The 17,036-nt window shown below is 60.1% G+C and overlaps 3 protein-coding genes across 3 annotated transcripts; all 3 read left to right on the top strand.

Annotated features, from left to right (window-relative positions):
* The first annotated feature begins 239 nt into the window (after positions 1 to 239).
* Positions 240 to 1,178, top strand: LOC140616385 (olfactory receptor 6B2-like). Its single transcript, XM_072797112.1, has one exon. It carries the CDS (start codon positions 240 to 242, stop codon positions 1,176 to 1,178), a length of 939 nt encoding a protein of 312 aa, XP_072653213.1.
* A 5,965-nt stretch (positions 1,179 to 7,143) lies between these two features.
* On the top strand, positions 7,144 to 8,082 carry LOC140616384 (olfactory receptor 6B2-like). Its single transcript, XM_072797110.1, has one exon. The coding sequence runs from the start codon at positions 7,144 to 7,146 to the stop codon at positions 8,080 to 8,082; it is 939 nt and encodes a 312-aa protein (XP_072653211.1).
* Positions 8,083 to 14,046: 5,964 nt separating this feature from the next.
* Positions 14,047 to 14,985, top strand: LOC140616383 (olfactory receptor 6B2-like). The gene has a single exon (XM_072797109.1). The coding sequence runs from the start codon at positions 14,047 to 14,049 to the stop codon at positions 14,983 to 14,985; it is 939 nt and encodes a 312-aa protein (XP_072653210.1).
* Positions 14,986 to 17,036: the final 2,051 nt, after the last annotated feature.

Below are 17,036 nucleotides of genomic sequence, written 5' to 3'. Positions count from 1 at the left end.
TATTCCAGAGCCCTGTCCTCCTCAGCATGACCAGCCTCAGGGACACCAGGAAGCTCCTGATGGGAGAGGCTTCAGCTGGAGATGGTTCCTCCTCCCCTTGCTGCTGATAGAGCCAGACATCTGATCGTTGGGCCCACACCCAGCTGGGGGTGAGCTCCATTTCCCCCCCGCCCCGAGCCCCCGCAGCCCCTCACTCCGGGACGACGGTGTTTTGCAGGCCTGGGCGTCCGGCTCACAGGATGCGGGGACGGAACGCCACCAAGCTCAGCGTCTTTGTCCTGCTGGGCTTCCCCACGGCCCCTCAGCTGCAGTACGTGCTCTTCCTCGTCTTCCTGCTCACCTACCTCTTCGTCCTGGTGGAGAACCTCGTCATCATTGTCACCGTCCACCGCAGCGCCCCCCTCCACAGGCCCATGTACTACTTCCTGAGCACCCTGTCTGTCCTGGAGGTCTGGTACGTGTCTGACATCATCCCCAAGATGCTGGGGGGGTTCCTCCTGCAGCAGAAACTCATCTCCTTTGCTGGCTGCATGACCCAGCTCTACTTCTTCAGCTCCCTGGTGTGCACCGAATGCGTCCTCCTGGCCTCCATGGCCTACGACCGCTACGTGGCCATCTGCCACCCCCTGCGCTACCAAGTCATCATGACCACGGGGCTCTGCGTCCAGCTGGTGGCCTTCTCCTTCGTCAGCGGCTTCTCCATCTCTGTGATCAAGGTGTACTTTATCTCCAGGGCCACGTTCTGTGGCTCCAACGTCCTGAACCACTTCTTCTGTGACATTTCCCCCATCCTCAAGCTGGCCTGCACCGACTTCTCGACCGCGGAGCTGGTGGACTTCATCCTGGCCTTCATCATCCTGGTGTCGCCCCTGGTGGCCACCGTGCTGTCTTACGGGCACATCACCCTGGCCGTCCTGCGCATCCCCTCGGCCACGGGCCGCTGGAGGGCCTTCTCCACCTGCGCCTCCCACCTCACCGTGGTCACCATCTTCTACACAGCCTTACTTTTCATGTACGTCCGGCCCCAGGCCATCGATTCCCGGAGCTCCAACAAGCTCATCTCTGCGGTGTACACTGTCCTCACCCCGATAATCAACCCCTTGATCTACTGCCTGAGGAACAAAGAATTTAAGGCTGCTTTGAAAAAGGCTCTGGGCTTTGGTCAAGTTCCCACATAGAGGGCATGCCCTGGCATTCTACTCTTCTAGAACATAATCTGAAAAAATATATTTTCTCTGATGGGGCCATTTAGTTTGGAATAATGGGAATTCCCTCCATCATTACAAAGATTGCTCCCGCTTCCTTATGTCTCCTTCAGCTGATGGAAGGAGCTCAGTACCAGAGGAGCTGGTGTACTTACATGACTAGTTTCTTCATTTTTATCCGAGCAAAGTGGAATTCGTGATTTTTTTCATCCTTACCATTGCCCTGCGCGTTTCAGGAAAGAATCAAACATACCAGGTCATCTGAGGTGTTAAAGTCCTAATAATTGCAATGTTTTATAGAGTTAACTCTTGGGCAGCCCGAGTGGCTCAGCGGGTAGCACCGCCTGCAGCCCATGGCATGATCCTAGACACCCTGGATCGGGTCCCGTGACGTGCTCTCTGTATGATGCCTGCTTCTCCCTCTGCCTGTGCCTCTGCGCCTCTCTCTGTGTGTCTCTATGAATAAATAAATAAAATCTTTTAAAAAAGTAAAGAGTTAACTCTTAGAGATGCCTCGGTGGCTCTGCAGTTCAGCATCTGCTTTGGGCTCAGGTCATGAACCCGGGGTCCTGGGATCGAGTCCTGCTCAGGGAGGAGCCTGCTTCTCCCTCTGCTGCTCCCCCTGCTTGTGCTATCTCTCAAATAAATAAATAAAATCTTTAAAAAAAAAGTCACAGTTTCAGGGTCACCTGAGTGGCTCAGTGGTTGAGTATGTATCTGCCTTCGGCTCAGAGCATGATCCTGGGGTCGAGTTCGAGTCCCCCATCGTGCTCTCCTCAGGGAGCCTGCTTCTCCCTCTGCCTGTGTCTCTGCCCCTCTCTCTGTGTCTCTCATGAATAAATAAATTCTTTAAAAAAAAAAAGTTGACTCTTGGACTATGTGGTGAGATGAGCCTCAAGCGTCCCCACAGCAAACTCCATCCAGGATCGTAAGAACCTATAGACTTTTGTTTAAACACACAATATTTCTTCTGCAAAGTCCTGAGCTAGCCACCAATCTCTCCTTTTTCTGGGCGTCAGCCCCTCACCCATCAGCTGCTGAAAGAATAAGACGCGATCTTGGTTGAGCTGTAATACAGGCAGGCGGGGACCATGTCTGGGGACCCTCGCAGTTCTACATGGTGCCTGGTGGGCAGTTGACAAACCTTTGTTGAATTAGTTCCCCGAGGTACAAAAAGGACATTCTCAGTGTGGTCGTCAGGGAACAACCTGGAGCCTCTGGAGACCCCAGCCTCATCCCCCAGGGAGCCCTGCCCCAGGGCCACGAACAGGACCTGGCACCCTCGGAGTGAGTGTCCTGTGGGGCCGGGCACGCCGAGCCCCAGGTCAGATCCTCAGGATGTGCCCAGCGTGTGCCCAGACCCTTCAGACATTCCAGGTGACTCTGATCGTCTCCAGGCTTCCAAAGCCCCAGTCTGTTGGACGACTGGGACCAAGTAAGAGAACACGTGGGCAGGCACCCACACCATCAGGGCAGGACTGGGGACATGAGGAGGATGGAGGGGTCCGTGGAGACCAGCAGACAACCCCAGGGCGCAGACGGGACAGCCCCGCGGCCTCCTTGCCCTCCGCCCCCAGGGTCTGCAGCCACCAGCCCTCCTGGAGCCCTGGAGTGTAAAGATGCGCATAGGCCCTTTGTCCTCACTGGTCCTTATCAGGAATCCTGTAAAAAGTCCCGGAGTGATGGGCGCTGAGGAGGGCACTGGACGGGATGAGCACTGGGTGTTATTCTATAGGTTGGCAAACTGAACACCAATAAAAAATAAATTTATATAAAAAAAAATCTGGAGTTCAGGGGAGCGGGGGCTGAGACCGAGTCCTGGAGCGTCTCTCACGGGCGGCGGGACGGGCTTCTGCACTCGGAGCAGCCCCGCCGCGCTGCCTGGGACTCTTGCCCCCGTCTTCGCTCACTTCTTTGCTGGTCTGTCCCGGTTTGGTGTCCTTGCTGGCCGGCCTCCTGCGTCAGGCCCGAGGTCCGTGCTGGAGGGACAGAGGATGGACACTCGCCCCCGGAGCCCAGCGAGGCGGGCATGGCCACCCGGGGCGACGGCCGCTCGGCAGCCAGAGGGGAGAGGGCGAGCCCATGGGGGGCTGCAGAGGCCCCCCCGGGGCCTGTTCAAGGTGAAGGGTGGTCAGGGGCCCAGGCGTGCTGGGCAGCGTCCGTGTCACCAAGGCCAGAGGCAGGGGCAGCTCGGAGCGTGGGGAGCTCAGAGAGGCCGGTGCTGGCGCCCTGCGCTCACAGAGGGACACCTGAGGGGCAGGTGGGGGCAGCGCTGAGAGTGGCCCAGGCTGTGGCAGGCGGCAGATGGGGGATGGGGGGTTAGGATGGAGAGGATGACCCGGCCAGCAAGGGGAGGCCGTGGCGGAGGCTGCAGCTCCTGGGAGGGGGGAGCACCGCCTGCCCCGCTGGGAAGCTCCTCGCAGAACCTTCTGTGGGTAGCAATCGGCCCGGGGCTGAGGGGGCTCCAGGGCGCTTCCAGATTCCAGGGGAGGGGCCGGATGGAAAACAGCTTCTCAAGGAGACGGAGGACGGGGAGCTCGTCTGAAGGGCAGCGGGTGTTTCCTGGGCCCTGGGACCTGGAGACCATCTGGAAGCCCGAGGTTCCGGGAAATGCCATGAGATGGGCAAGATTAGGGCCCAGGGCCGAGGAATTGCACTCAGGCCAGGGGAGCGGTGGGGCTTCCCTGAGGCTCAGGACGGTAGTGGCAGTTGGGGTTTGGGGTGTTTGGTTTAAGGGTTCACGTATTTCATGTTCACATCAGGAGGAATCTGGCAAGCAGGGGCAGGGGCAGGTGGCAGGTGCAGGGGGCAGGGGGCAGATGCAGGGAGCAGGGGCAGGGGCTGGGGCAGGGCCTGGGGCTGGGCAGGCCTGTGGGAGGAGCGGGGCAGGGTGGGATTCCAGGGGAAGGGACGGGAGGGGCAGTGGTGAGGCACAGGGGAGGCCCCGCGGAGGTCCTGAGCAGGGGCGTCGGGACCCGCCTCGAGTCCTCCTGGCCCCTCTGGCTGCGGGCGGCCACCTGGGGGACGGGGACAGCTTGGGCGGGGTTGGCTCTGGCTCTGACCGGCAGCCGCTGTCCGCACCGACCCGCCCTCCCGCGAGCCAAAGCTCAGCGCAGCCGTGACCTGCCCGTCGCTGGGTGCAGGACCCGGGCTGGCCTGGGGGCGCGGCTCCAAGGTCAGGGACCCCGCCACCAACGTGTGTGCCCATCCAGCCAAACGGGGGCCACGGGGCCTGGGCTCCACAGACCTGCCCAGGGGCCGTCAGCCGGGGTGGGGGACCAGACTGGCCCCAGAGGCACAAGGACCCGCTAATTGGCAGAGAGTCGCGTCGTCAGCTTGGCGGGGGTAATTGGGCCCTGGAGTCCCCGAGCTCCCGCAGAAAAGGCCACAGGCGGTCCCCCGGCAGCCTGCTTCTGCGGAGCGTGTGGGTCGCGCCGCGGGCAGCCTGGGCGTCGCTGGGCACGCGGAGAAGCCGGTCCTACCCCGCGGGCCGCCTCCGTCGCTCCGTGAGGCTTCCGGGGCCGCAGGTAGGAGGCAACAGTGTCCAAGCCCACGCCTGGCCCATTTCGCTGTGACGTTAGAGTAGGACGCTTACCCTGCGATGTGGCGGCGTGTGCGTGTGTGCTCGCGTGTGTGCACGCGCCTGTGCCTCCCCGACCACAGATCTGCCCACACCCGCCCTGGGGCAGGGGCTCGGAGCGGGTCCCCTCTGCAGGACACCTCGTGGGGGAGGTGGCCTCACGGCAGCCGAGGGAAGGCCTGGGGACCCGCGGAACTGTCTCCGCCGTTGTCTATTCATGTCGAGTTACCCCGAAATGAGTTTATTTATTTATTTATTTATTTATTTATTTATTTATTTATTTATATTTAAATATTATTTATTTATGATAGTCACAGAGACAGAGAGAGAGAGAGAGGCAGAGACACAGGCAGAGGGAGAAGCAGGCTCCATGCACCGGGAGCCCGATGTGGGATTTGATCCCGGGTTTCCAGGATCACGCCCTGGGCCAAAGGCAGGAGCCAAACCGCTGCGCCACCCAGGGATCCCCTGAAAGTTTATTTAAAAAGAAAATACATCCGTTGTCCAAGAGCAGGGGAGGGGGAGCGCGCTTTCAAGGGGCCTGGATGTGTAAGTAAACTCGGGCTTCCACGGAGCTGATGGGTCTGGCACAAACGCGCCGGCTCCCTGGTGCTTCCCAGCGGGCTCACGGCGGCTGCGGCGCCCGGACACACAGGCTCCTGCCAACGTCGCTGTCCTGTGCACGTCGGAGCGTCCCCCAGGCTCCCCGAGTTCTGCTCCGCTCCCCCCCCCCGCCCCGGCCTCGGCTCCCGCTGGCTCCTCCACAGCTCTGGCTAGCCTCCTCTGCTGCCTTGAGGAGCCCCCGTGGCCTCCCGGGGGGTCCGCCCGGTACCCTCCTCCCATCCAGCCACCTGAGCACCCCGTCCCCGCCGGAGCACATAGCGCCCTTCACTCACCACGTGGCCTCGATGACCCCAGGCCCGCTGGGGCCGGGCACCACAGCCCCTCCCTTCCCGGGAGCTTTCCCGACACGTGTCCCCTACCCAGGCTGGCTGGGACTTGCTCTGGTTGTCTGGTGGCCCCGACTTCTTGCCGAATTCCGTCTGCTCCTGCTCAGTGTCCTCTGCATGGACTTGAAGGGAACTTCCTGGTCTGTGGCAGATGCTGAGGCCTCTGGGGGTCACCCAGGGGCCCTGCTCTGCATGTGCCCACCGGAGGGTCCCTAAGTGAATATCACCCAGGGTCAGAGCTCTGAGTCCTGGTCCTGCCCCCACCCCCTCCCCGGGCGTCCTGCCCCTCTGTCTGCACGGCTGCTGCCTGGGCACCCGTCCTCGTGTTCCCGGTGTGGTTCCTCCCACGGGCCGGCCGCCCCAGGAGCATGTGCGTATGCATGTAGTGGTGGGTGTATGTCCACAAACGTATAGGGGTGTGTGTGTGCACCTGTGCATGTAGTGGTGTGTACGTGCTCGAAGCCTGTATACGGTGGTGAGTGTATGGTGGCATGCATGTGCACGTGCACGGTTGTGTGCTGTGCTGTGTGTGTGTATGTACGTGTATGGTGGCATGTGTGCAATGCTGTGTGTGTATATAGTGGTGTGTGCATTGCATACAGGTGTGTGTGCACACATGTGGGCAGTGGTGTGTGTAGAGTGGTGCGTGCCCATGTGTGTACAGTGCATGCATGCGCATAGTTGTGTATTGTGGTGTGTGCATGCCTGTGCGTACAGCGTGTACACGTGTGCCTGTGTACAGTGTGTGCATGTGTGTGCATGTGTGTATGGTCCGTGCATGGAGTTTTGTGTGTGGTGTGTGGGTGTGCGTGTGAGTGTGCAGCACGGGTTGAGGTCAGGGCACGTCGACCAGAGAATCGGGGCCCCTCCGTCACTGGCAGCAGCTCGCTTCTCCAGAGAGAGGTGGGCACGACCCCACTTTGCTGTACCAGGTTGTCCTCCCGTGGCGACCGTTCCATGCCCTGGTGCGACATAGCAGGGTTGGATCACCAGCCTTGACCATCTCTAAAATTAGGGGGAAAATTAAACAAGGCTTCGTCATGACCGTCCTGACTGAGGTGGTGGCAGCAGTGGATGTCAGCAATGGCCAGGGCCCCAAGGCGGGTGTGTGCTTGTCAACAGGACCCCACGCCCTGCGGGACCAAGGGAGCAGGCCCGGCCGTCGCCACCCGTCCAGGCAGACGGCTCCGTTCCTCAGGCCCCGCGCACTCCTCCCCCGCCCCTCGTCTCTCCCGGCTCCGGCCCCATAACTCAAGCACCAGGGCCTCCTGCTCAGGAACGTGGACCCAAGTGTGTCACCACTAGGTCCACACCCAGCTGGGGTGAGCTCCGCTCCCCCCCCCGACCCCCCGCAGCCCCTCACTCCAGGATGACGGTGTTTTGCAGGCCCGGGCGCCCGGCTCACAGGATGCGGGGACGGAACGCCACCAAGGTCAGCGTCTTCGTCCTGCTGGGCTTCCCCACGGCCCCTCGGCTGCAGTACGTGCTCTTCCTCGTCTTCCTGCTCACCTACCTCTTCATCCTGGTGGAGAACCTCGTCATCATCGTCACCGTCCGCCGCAGCGCCCCCCTCCACAGGCCCATGTACTACTTCCTGGGCGCCCTGTCTGTCCTGGAGGTCTGGTACGTGTCTGACATCGTCCCCAAGATGCTGGGGGGGCTCCTCCTGCAGCAGAAACTCATCTCCTTTGCCGGCTGCATGACCCAGCTCTACTTCTTCAGCTCCCTGGTGTGCACCGAATGCGTGCTCCTGGCCTCCATGGCCTACGACCGCTACGTGGCCATCTGCCACCCCCTGCGCTACCAAGTCATCATGACCACGGGGCTCTGCGTCCAGCTGGTGGCCTTCTCCTTCGTCAGTGGCTTCTCCATCTCTATGATCAAGGTGTTCTTTGTCTCCAGGGCCACGTTCTGTGGCTCCAACGTCCTGAACCACTTCTTCTGTGACATTTCCCCCATCCTCAAGCTGGCCTGCACCGACTTCTCGACCGCGGAGCTGGTGGACTTCATCCTGGCCTTCATCATCCTGGTGTCGCCCCTGGTGGCCACCGTGCTGTCTTACGGGCACATCACCCTGGCCGTCCTGCGCATCCCCTCGGCCACGGGCCGCTGGAGGGCCTTCTCCACCTGCGCCTCCCACCTCACCGTGGTCACCATCTTCTACACGGCCATGATCTTCATGTACGTCCGGCCCCAGGCCATCGATTCCCGGAGCTCCAACAAGCTCATCTCTGCGGTGTACACTGTCCTCACCCCGATAATCAACCCCTTGATCTACTGCCTGAGGAACAAAGAATTTAAGGCTGCCTTGAAAAAGGCTCTGGGCTTTGGTCAAGTTCCCACGTAGAGGGCATGCCTGGCATTCTACTCTTCTGGAACATAATCTGAAAAAATATATTTTCTCTGATGGGGCCATTTAGTTTGGAATAATGGGAATTCCCTCCATCATGACAAAGATTGCTCCCGCTTCCTTATGTCTCCTTCAGCTCATGGAAGGAGCTCAGTACCAGAGGAGCTGGTGTACTTACACGACTAGTTTCTTCATTTTTATCCGAGCAAAATGGAATTCGTGATTTTTTTCATCCTTACCATTGCCCTGCGCGTTTCAGGAAAGAATCAAACATACCAGGTCATCTGAGGTGTTAAAGTCCTAATAATTGCAATGTTTTATAGAGTTAACTCTTGGGCAGCCCGGGTGGCTCAGCGGGTAGCACCGCCTGCAGCCCATGGCATGATCCTAGACACCCTGGATCGGGTCCCGTGACGTGCTCTCTGTATGATGCCTGCTTCTCCCTCTGCCTGTGCCTCTGCGCCTCTCTCTGTGTGTCTCTATGAATAAATAAATAAAATCTTTTAAAAAAGTAAAGAGTTAACTCTTAGAGATGCCTGGGTGGCTCTGCAGTTCAGCATCTGCTTTGGGCTCAGGTCATGAACCCGGGGTCCTGGGATCGAGTCCTGCTCAGGGAGGAGCCTGCTTCTCCTTCTGCTGCTCCCCCTGCTTGTGCTATCTCTCAAATAAATAAATAAAATCTTTAAAAAAAAAGTCACAGTTTCAGGGTCACCTGAGTGGCTCAGTGGTTGAGTATGTATCTGCCTTCGGCTCAGAGCATGATCCTGGGGTCGAGTTCGAGTCCCCCATCGTGCTCTCCTCAGGGAGCCTGCTTCTCCCTCTGCCTGTGTCTCTGCCCCTCTCTCTGTGTCTCTCATGAATAAATAAATTCTTTAAAAAAAAAAAGTTGACTCTTGGACTATGTGGTGAGATGAGCCTCAAGCGTCCCCACAGCAAACTCCATCCAGGATCGTAAGAACCTATAGACTTTTGTTTAAACACACAATATTTCTTCTGCAAAGTCCTGAGCTAGCCACCAATCTCTCCTTTTTCTGGGCGTCAGCCCCTCACCCATCAGCTGCTGAAAGAATAAGACGCGATCTTGGTTGAGCTGTAATACAGGCAGGCGGGGACCATGTCTGGGGACCCTCGCAGTTCTACATGGTGCCTGGTGGGCAGTTGACAAACCTTTGTTGAATTAGTTCCCCGAGGTACAAAAAGGACATTCTCAGTGTGGTCGTCAGGGAACAACCTGGAGCCTCTGGAGACCCCAGCCTCATCCCCCAGGGAGCCCTGCCCCAGGGCCACGAACAGGACCTGGCACCCTCGGAGTGAGTGTCCTGTGGGGCCGGGCACGCCGAGCCCCAGGTCAGATCCTCAGGATGTGCCCAGCGTGTGCCCAGACCCTTCAGACATTCCAGGTGACTCTGATCGTCTCCAGGCTTCCAAAGCCCCAGTCTGTTGGACGACTGGGACCAAGTAAGAGAACACGTGGGCAGGCACCCACACCATCAGGGCAGGACTGGGGACATGAGGAGGATGGAGGGGTCCGTGGAGACCAGCAGACAACCCCAGGGCGCAGACGGGACAGCCCCGCGGCCTCCTTGCCCTCCGCCCCCAGGGTCTGCAGCCACCAGCCCTCCTGGAGCCCTGGAGTGTAAAGATGCGCATAGGCCCTTTGTCCTCACTGGTCCTTATCAGGAATCCTGTAAAAAGTCCCGGAGTGATGGGCGCTGAGGAGGGCACTGGACGGGATGAGCACTGGGTGTTATTCTATAGGTTGGCAAACTGAACACCAATAAAAAATAAATTTATATAAAAAAAAATCTGGAGTTCAGGGGAGCGGGGGCTGAGACCGAGTCCTGGAGCGTCTCTCACAGGCGGCGGGACGGGCTTCTGCACTCGGAGCAGCCCCGCCGCGCTGCCTGGGACTCTTGCCCCCGTCTTCGCTCACTTCTTTGCTGGTCTGTCCCGGTTTGGTGTCCTTGCTGGCCGGCCTCCTGCGTCAGGCCCGAGGTCCGTGCTGGAGGGACAGAGGATGGACACTCGCCCCCGGAGCCCAGCGAGGCGGGCATGGCCACCCGGGGCGACGGCCGCTCGGCAGCCAGAGGGGAGAGGGCGAGCCCATGGGGGGCTGCAGAGGCCCCCCCGGGGCCTGTTCAAGGTGAAGGGTGGTCAGGGGCCCAGGCGTGCTGGGCAGCGTCCGTGTCACCAAGGCCAGAGGCAGGGGCAGCTCGGAGCGTGGGGAGCTCAGAGAGGCCGGTGCTGGCGCCCTGCGCTCACAGAGGGACACCTGAGGGGCAGGTGGGGGCAGCGCTGAGAGTGGCCCAGGCTGTGGCAGGCGGCAGATGGGGGATGGGGGGTTAGGATGGAGAGGATGACCCGGCCAGCAAGGGGAGGCCGTGGCGGAGGCTGCAGCTCCTGGGAGGGGGGAGCACCGCCTGCCCCGCTGGGAAGCTCCTCGCAGAACCTTCTGTGGGTAGCAATCGGCCCGGGGCTGAGGGGGCTCCAGGGCGCTTCCAGATTCCAGGGGAGGGGCCGGATGGAAAACAGCTTCTCAAGGAGACGGAGGACGGGGAGCTCGTCTGAAGGGCAGCGGGTGTTTCCTGGGCCCTGGGACCTGGAGACCGTCTGGAAGCCCGAGGTTCCGGGAAATGCCATGAGATGGGCAAGATTAGGGCCCAGGGCCGAGGAATTGCACTCAGGCCAGGGGAGCGGTGGGGCTTCCCTGAGGCTCAGGACGGTAGTGGCAGTTGGGGTTTGGGGTGTTTGGTTTAAGGGTTCACGTATTTCATGTTCACATCAGGAGGAATCTGGCAAGCAGGGGCAGGGGCAGGTGGCAGGTGCAGGGGGCAGGGGGCAGATGCAGGGAGCAGGGGCAGGGGCTGGGGCAGGGCCTGGGGCTGGGCAGGCCTGTGGGAGGAGCGGGGCAGGGTGGGATTCCAGGGGAAGGGACGGGAGGGGCAGTGGTGAGGCACAGGGGAGGCCCCGCGGAGGTCCTGAGCAGGGGCGTCGGGACCCGCCTCGAGTCCTCCTGGCCCCTCTGGCTGCGGGCGGCCACCTGGGGGACGGGGACAGCTTGGGCGGGGTTGGCTCTGGCTCTGACCGGCAGCCGCTGTCCGCACCGACCCGCCCTCCCGCGAGCCAAAGCTCAGCGCAGCCGTGACCTGCCCGTCGCTGGGTGCAGGACCCGGGCTGGCCTGGGGGCGCGGCTCCAAGGTCAGGGACCCCGCCACCAACGTGTGTGCCCATCCAGCCAAACGGGGGCCACGGGGCCTGGGCTCCACAGACCTGCCCAGGGGCCGTCAGCCGGGGTGGGGGACCAGACTGGCCCCAGAGGCACAAGGACCCGCTAATTGGCAGAGAGTCGCGTCGTCAGCTTGGCGGGGGTAATTGGGCCCTGGAGTCCCCGAGCTCCCGCAGAAAAGGCCACAGGCGGTCCCCCGGCAGCCTGCTTCTGCGGAGCGTGTGGGTCGCGCCGCGGGCAGCCTGGGCGTCGCTGGGCACGCGGAGAAGCCGGTCCTACCCCGCGGGCCGCCTCCGTCGCTCCGTGAGGCTTCCGGGGCCGCAGGTAGGAGGCAACAGTGTCCAAGCCCACGCCTGGCCCATTTCGCTGTGACGTTAGAGTAGGACGCTTACCCTGCGATGTGGCGGCGTGTGCGTGTGTGCTCGCGTGTGTGCACGCGCCTGTGCCTCCCCGACCACAGATCTGCCCACACCCGCCCTGGGGCAGGGGCTCGGAGCGGGTCCCCTCTGCAGGACACCTCGTGGGGGAGGTGGCCTCACGGCAGCCGAGGGAAGGCCTGGGGACCCGCGGAACTGTCTCCGCCGTTGTCTATTCATGTCGAGTTACCCCGAAATGAGTTTATTTATTTATTTATTTATTTATTTATTTATTTATTTATTTATATTTAAATATTATTTATTTATGATAGTCACAGAGACAGAGAGAGAGAGAGAGGCAGAGACACAGGCAGAGGGAGAAGCAGGCTCCATGCACCGGGAGCCCGATGTGGGATTTGATCCCGGGTTTCCAGGATCACGCCCTGGGCCAAAGGCAGGAGCCAAACCGCTGCGCCACCCAGGGATCCCCTGAAAGTTTATTTAAAAAGAAAATACATCCGTTGTCCAAGAGCAGGGGAGGGGGAGCGCGCTTTCAAGGGGCCTGGATGTGTAAGTAAACTCGGGCTTCCACGGAGCTGATGGGTCTGGCACAAACGCGCCGGCTCCCTGGTGCTTCCCAGCGGGCTCACGGCGGCTGCGGCGCCCGGACACACAGGCTCCTGCCAACGTCGCTGTCCTGTGCACGTCGGAGCGTCCCCCAGGCTCCCCGAGTTCTGCTCCGCTCCCCCCCCCCGCCCCGGCCTCGGCTCCCGCTGGCTCCTCCACAGCTCTGGCTAGCCTCCTCTGCTGCCTTGAGGAGCCCCCGTGGCCTCCCGGGGGGTCCGCCCGGTACCCTCCTCCCATCCAGCCACCTGAGCACCCCGTCCCCGCCGGAGCACATAGCGCCCTTCACTCACCACGTGGCCTCGATGACCCCAGGCCCGCTGGGGCCGGGCACCACAGCCCCTCCCTTCCCGGGAGCTTTCCCGACACGTGTCCCCTACCCAGGCTGGCTGGGACTTGCTCTGGTTGTCTGGTGGCCCCGACTTCTTGCCGAATTCCGTCTGCTCCTGCTCAGTGTCCTCTGCATGGACTTGAAGGGAACTTCCTGGTCTGTGGCAGATGCTGAGGCCTCTGGGGGTCACCCAGGGGCCCTGCTCTGCATGTGCCCACCGGAGGGTCCCTAAGTGAATATCACCCAGGGTCAGAGCTCTGAGTCCTGGTCCTGCCCCCACCCCCTCCCCGGGCGTCCTGCCCCTCTGTCTGCACGGCTGCTGCCTGGGCACCCGTCCTCGTGTTCCCGGTGTGGTTCCTCCCACGGGCCGGCCGCCCCAGGAGCATGTGCGTATGCATGTAGTGGTGGGTGTATGTCCACAAACGTATAGGGGTGTGTGTGTGCACCTGTGCATGTAGTGGTGTGTACGTGCTCGAAGCCTGTATACGGTGGTGAGTGTATGGTGGCATGCATGTGCACGTGCACGGTTGTGTGCTGTGCTGTGTGTGTGTATGTACGTGTATGGTGGCATGTGTGCAATGCTGTGTGTGTATATAGTGGTGTGTGCATTGCATACAGGTGTGTGTGCACACATGTGGGCAGTGGTGTGTGTAGAGTGGTGCGTGCCCATGTGTGTACAGTGCATGCATGCGCATAGTTGTGTATTGTGGTGTGTGCATGCCTGTGCATACAGCGTGTACACGTGTGCCTGTGTACAGTGTGTGCATGTGTGTGCATGTGTGTATGGTCCGTGCATGGAGTTTTGTGTGTGGTGTGTGGGTGTGCGTGTGAGTGTGCAGCACGGGTTGAGGTCAGGGCACGTCGACCAGAGAATCGGGGCCCCTCCGTCACTGGCAGCAGCTCGCTTCTCCAGAGAGAGGTGGGCACGACCCCACTTTGCTGTACCAGGTTGTCCTCCCGTGGCGACCGTTCCATGCCCTGGTGCGACATAGCAGGGTTGGATCACCAGCCTTGACCATCTCTAAAATTAGGGGGAAAATTAAACAAGGCTTCGTCATGACCGTCCTGACTGAGGTGGTGGCAGCAGTGGATGTCAGCAATGGCCAGGGCCCCAAGGCGGGTGTGTGCTTGTCAACAGGACCCCACGCCCTGCGGGACCAAGGGAGCAGGCCCGGCCGTCGCCACCCGTCCAGGCAGACGGCTCCGTTCCTCAGGCCCCGCGCACTCCTCCCCCGCCCCTCGTCTCTCCCGGCTCCGGCCCCATAACTCAAGCACCAGGGCCTCCTGCTCAGGAACGTGGACCCAAGTGTGTCACCACTAGGTCCACACCCAGCTGGGGTGAGCTCCGCTCCCCCCCCCGACCCCCCGCAGCCCCTCACTCCAGGATGACGGTGTTTTGCAGGCCCGGGCGTCCGGCTCACAGGATGCGGGGACGGAACGCCACCAAGGTCAGCGTCTTCGTCCTGCTGGGCTTCCCCACGGCCCCTCGGCTGCAGTACGTGCTCTTCCTCGTCTTCCTGCTCACCTACCTCTTCATCCTGGTGGAGAACCTCGTCATCATCGTCACCGTCCGCCGCAGCGCCCCCCTCCACAGGCCCATGTACTACTTCCTGGGCGCCCTGTCTGTCCTGGAGGTCTGGTACGTGTCCGTCATCATCCCCAAGATGCTGGGGGGGTTCCTCCTGCAGCAGAAACTCATCTCCTTTGCCGGCTGCATGACCCAGCTCTACTTCTTCAGCTCCCTGGTGTGCACCGAATGCGTGCTCCTGGCCTCCATGGCCTACGACCGCTACGTGGCCATCTGCCACCCCCTGCGCTACCAAGTCATCATGACCACGGGGCTCTGCGTCCGGCTGGTGGCCTTCTCCTTCGTCAGCGGCTTCTCCATCTCTATGATCAAGGTGTTCTTTGTCTCCAGGGCCACGTTCTGTGGCTCCAACGTCCTGAACCACTTCTTCTGTGACATTTCCCCCATCCTCAAGCTGGCCTGCACCGACTTCTCGACCGCGGAGCTGGTGGACTTCATCCTGGCCTTCATCATCCTGGTGTCGCCCCTGGTGGCCACCGTGCTGTCTTACGGGCACATCACCCTGGCCGTCCTGCGCATCCCCTCGGCCACGGGCCGCTGGAGGGCCTTCTCCACCTGCGCCTCCCACCTCACCGTGGTCACCATCTTCTACACGGCCATGATCTTCATGTACGTCCGGCCCCAGGCCATCGATTCCCGGAGCTCCAACAAGCTCATCTCTGCGGTGTACACTGTCCTCACCCCGATAATCAACCCCTTGATCTACTGCCTGAGGAACAAAGAATTTAAGGCTGCCTTGAAAAAGGCTCTGGGCTTTGGTCAAGTTCCCACGTAGAGGGCATGCCCTGGCATTCTACTCTTCTGGAACATAATCTGAAAAAATATATTTTCTCTGATGGGGCCATTTAGTTTGGAATAATGGGAATTCCCTCCATCATGACAAAGATTGCTCCCGCTTCCTTATGTCTCCTTCAGCTCATGGAAGGAGCTCAGTACCAGAGGAGCTGGTGTACTTACACGACTAGTTTCTTCATTTTTATCCGAGCAAAATGGAATTCGTGATTTTTTTCATCCTTACCATTGCCCTGCGCGTTTCAGGAAAGAATCAAACATACCAGGTCATCTGAGGTGTTAAAGTCCTAATAATTGCAATGTTTTATAGAGTTAACTCTTGGGCAGCCCGGGTGGCTCAGCGGGTAGCACCGCCTGCAGCCCATGGCATGATCCTAGACACCCTGGATCGGGTCCCGTGACGTGCTCTCTGTATGATGCCTGCTTCTCCCTCTGCCTGTGCCTCTGCGCCTCTCTCTGTGTGTCTCTATGAATAAATAAATAAAATCTTTTAAAAAAGTAAAGAGTTAACTCTTAGAGATGCCTGGGTGGCTCTGCAGTTCAGCATCTGCTTTGGGCTCAGGTCATGAACCCGGGGTCCTGGGATCGAGTCCTGCTCAGGGAGGAGCCTGCTTCTCCCTCTGCTGCTCCCCCTGCTTGTGCTATCTCTCAAATAAATAAATAAAATCTTTAAAAAAAAAGTCACAGTTTCAGGGTCACCTGAGTGGCTCAGTGGTTGAGTATGTATCTGCCTTCGGCTCAGAGCATGATCCTGGGGTAGAGATCGAGTCCCCCATCGTGCTCTCCTCAGGGAGCCTGCTTCTCCCTCTGCCTGTGTCTCTGCCCCTCTCTCTGTGTCTCTCATGAATAAATAAATTCTTTAAAAAAAAAAAGTTGACCCTTGGACTATGTGGTGAGATGAGCCTCAAGCGTCCCCACAGCAAACTCCGTCCAGGATCGTAAGAACCTATAGACTTGTGTTTAAACACACAATATTTCTTCTGCAAAGTCCTGAGCTAGCCACCAATCTCTCCTTTTTCTGGGCGTCAGCCCCTCACCCATCAGCTGCTGAAAGAATAAGACGCGATCTTGGTTGAGCTGTAATACAGGCAGGCGGGGACCATGTCTGGGGACCCTCACAGTTCTACATGGTGCCTGGTGGGCAGTTGACAAACATTTGTTGAATTAGTTCCCCGAGGTACAAAAAGGACATTCTCAGTGTGGTCGTCAGGGAACAACCTGGAGCCTCTGGAGACCCCAGCCTCATCCCCCAGGGAGCCCTGCCCCAGGGCCACGAACAGGACCTGGCACCCTCGGAGTGAGTGTCCTGTGGGGCCGGGCACGCCGAGCCCCAGGTCAGACCCTCAGGATGTGCCCAGCGTGTGCCCAGACCCTTCAGACATTCCAGGTGACTCTGATCGTCTCCAGGCTTCCAAAGCCCCAGTCTGTTGGACGACTGGGACCAAGTAAGAGAACACGTGGGCAGGCACCCACACCATCAGGGCAGGACTGGGGACATGAGGAGGATGGAGGGGTCCGTGGAGACCAGCAGACAACCCCAGGGCGCAGACGGGACAGCCCCGCGGCCTCCTTGCCCTCCGCCCCCAGGGTCTGCAGCCACCAGCCCTCCTGGAGCCCTGGAGTGTAAAGATGCGCATAGGCCGTTTGTCCTCACTGGTCCTTATCAGGAATCCTGTAAAAAGTCCCGGAGTGATGGGCACTGAGGAGGGCACTGGACGGGATGAGCACTGGGTGTTATTCTATAGGTTGGCAAACTGAACACCAATAAAAAATAAATTTATATTAAAAAAAATCTGGAGTTCAGGGGAGCGGGGGCTGAGACCGAGTCCTCGAGCGTCTCTCACAGGCGGCGGGACGGGCTTCTGCACTCGGAGCAGCCCCGCCGCGCTGCCTGGGACTCTTGCCCCCGTCTTCGCTCACTTCTTTGCTGGTCTGTCCCGGTTTGGTGTCCTTGCTGGCCGGCCTCCTGCGTCAGGCCCGAGGCCCGTGCTGGAGGGACAGAGGATGGACACTCGCCCCCGGAGCCCAGCGAGG

This window comes from Canis lupus, chromosome 24 (genome assembly GCF_048164855.1).
Source record: "Canis lupus baileyi chromosome 24, mCanLup2.hap1, whole genome shotgun sequence".
Taxonomy (NCBI): Eukaryota; Metazoa; Chordata; class Mammalia; order Carnivora; family Canidae; genus Canis; species Canis lupus.
Note: the sequence above shows the minus strand (reverse complement) of the source record. Positions and strands in the feature narration are given on the sequence as shown.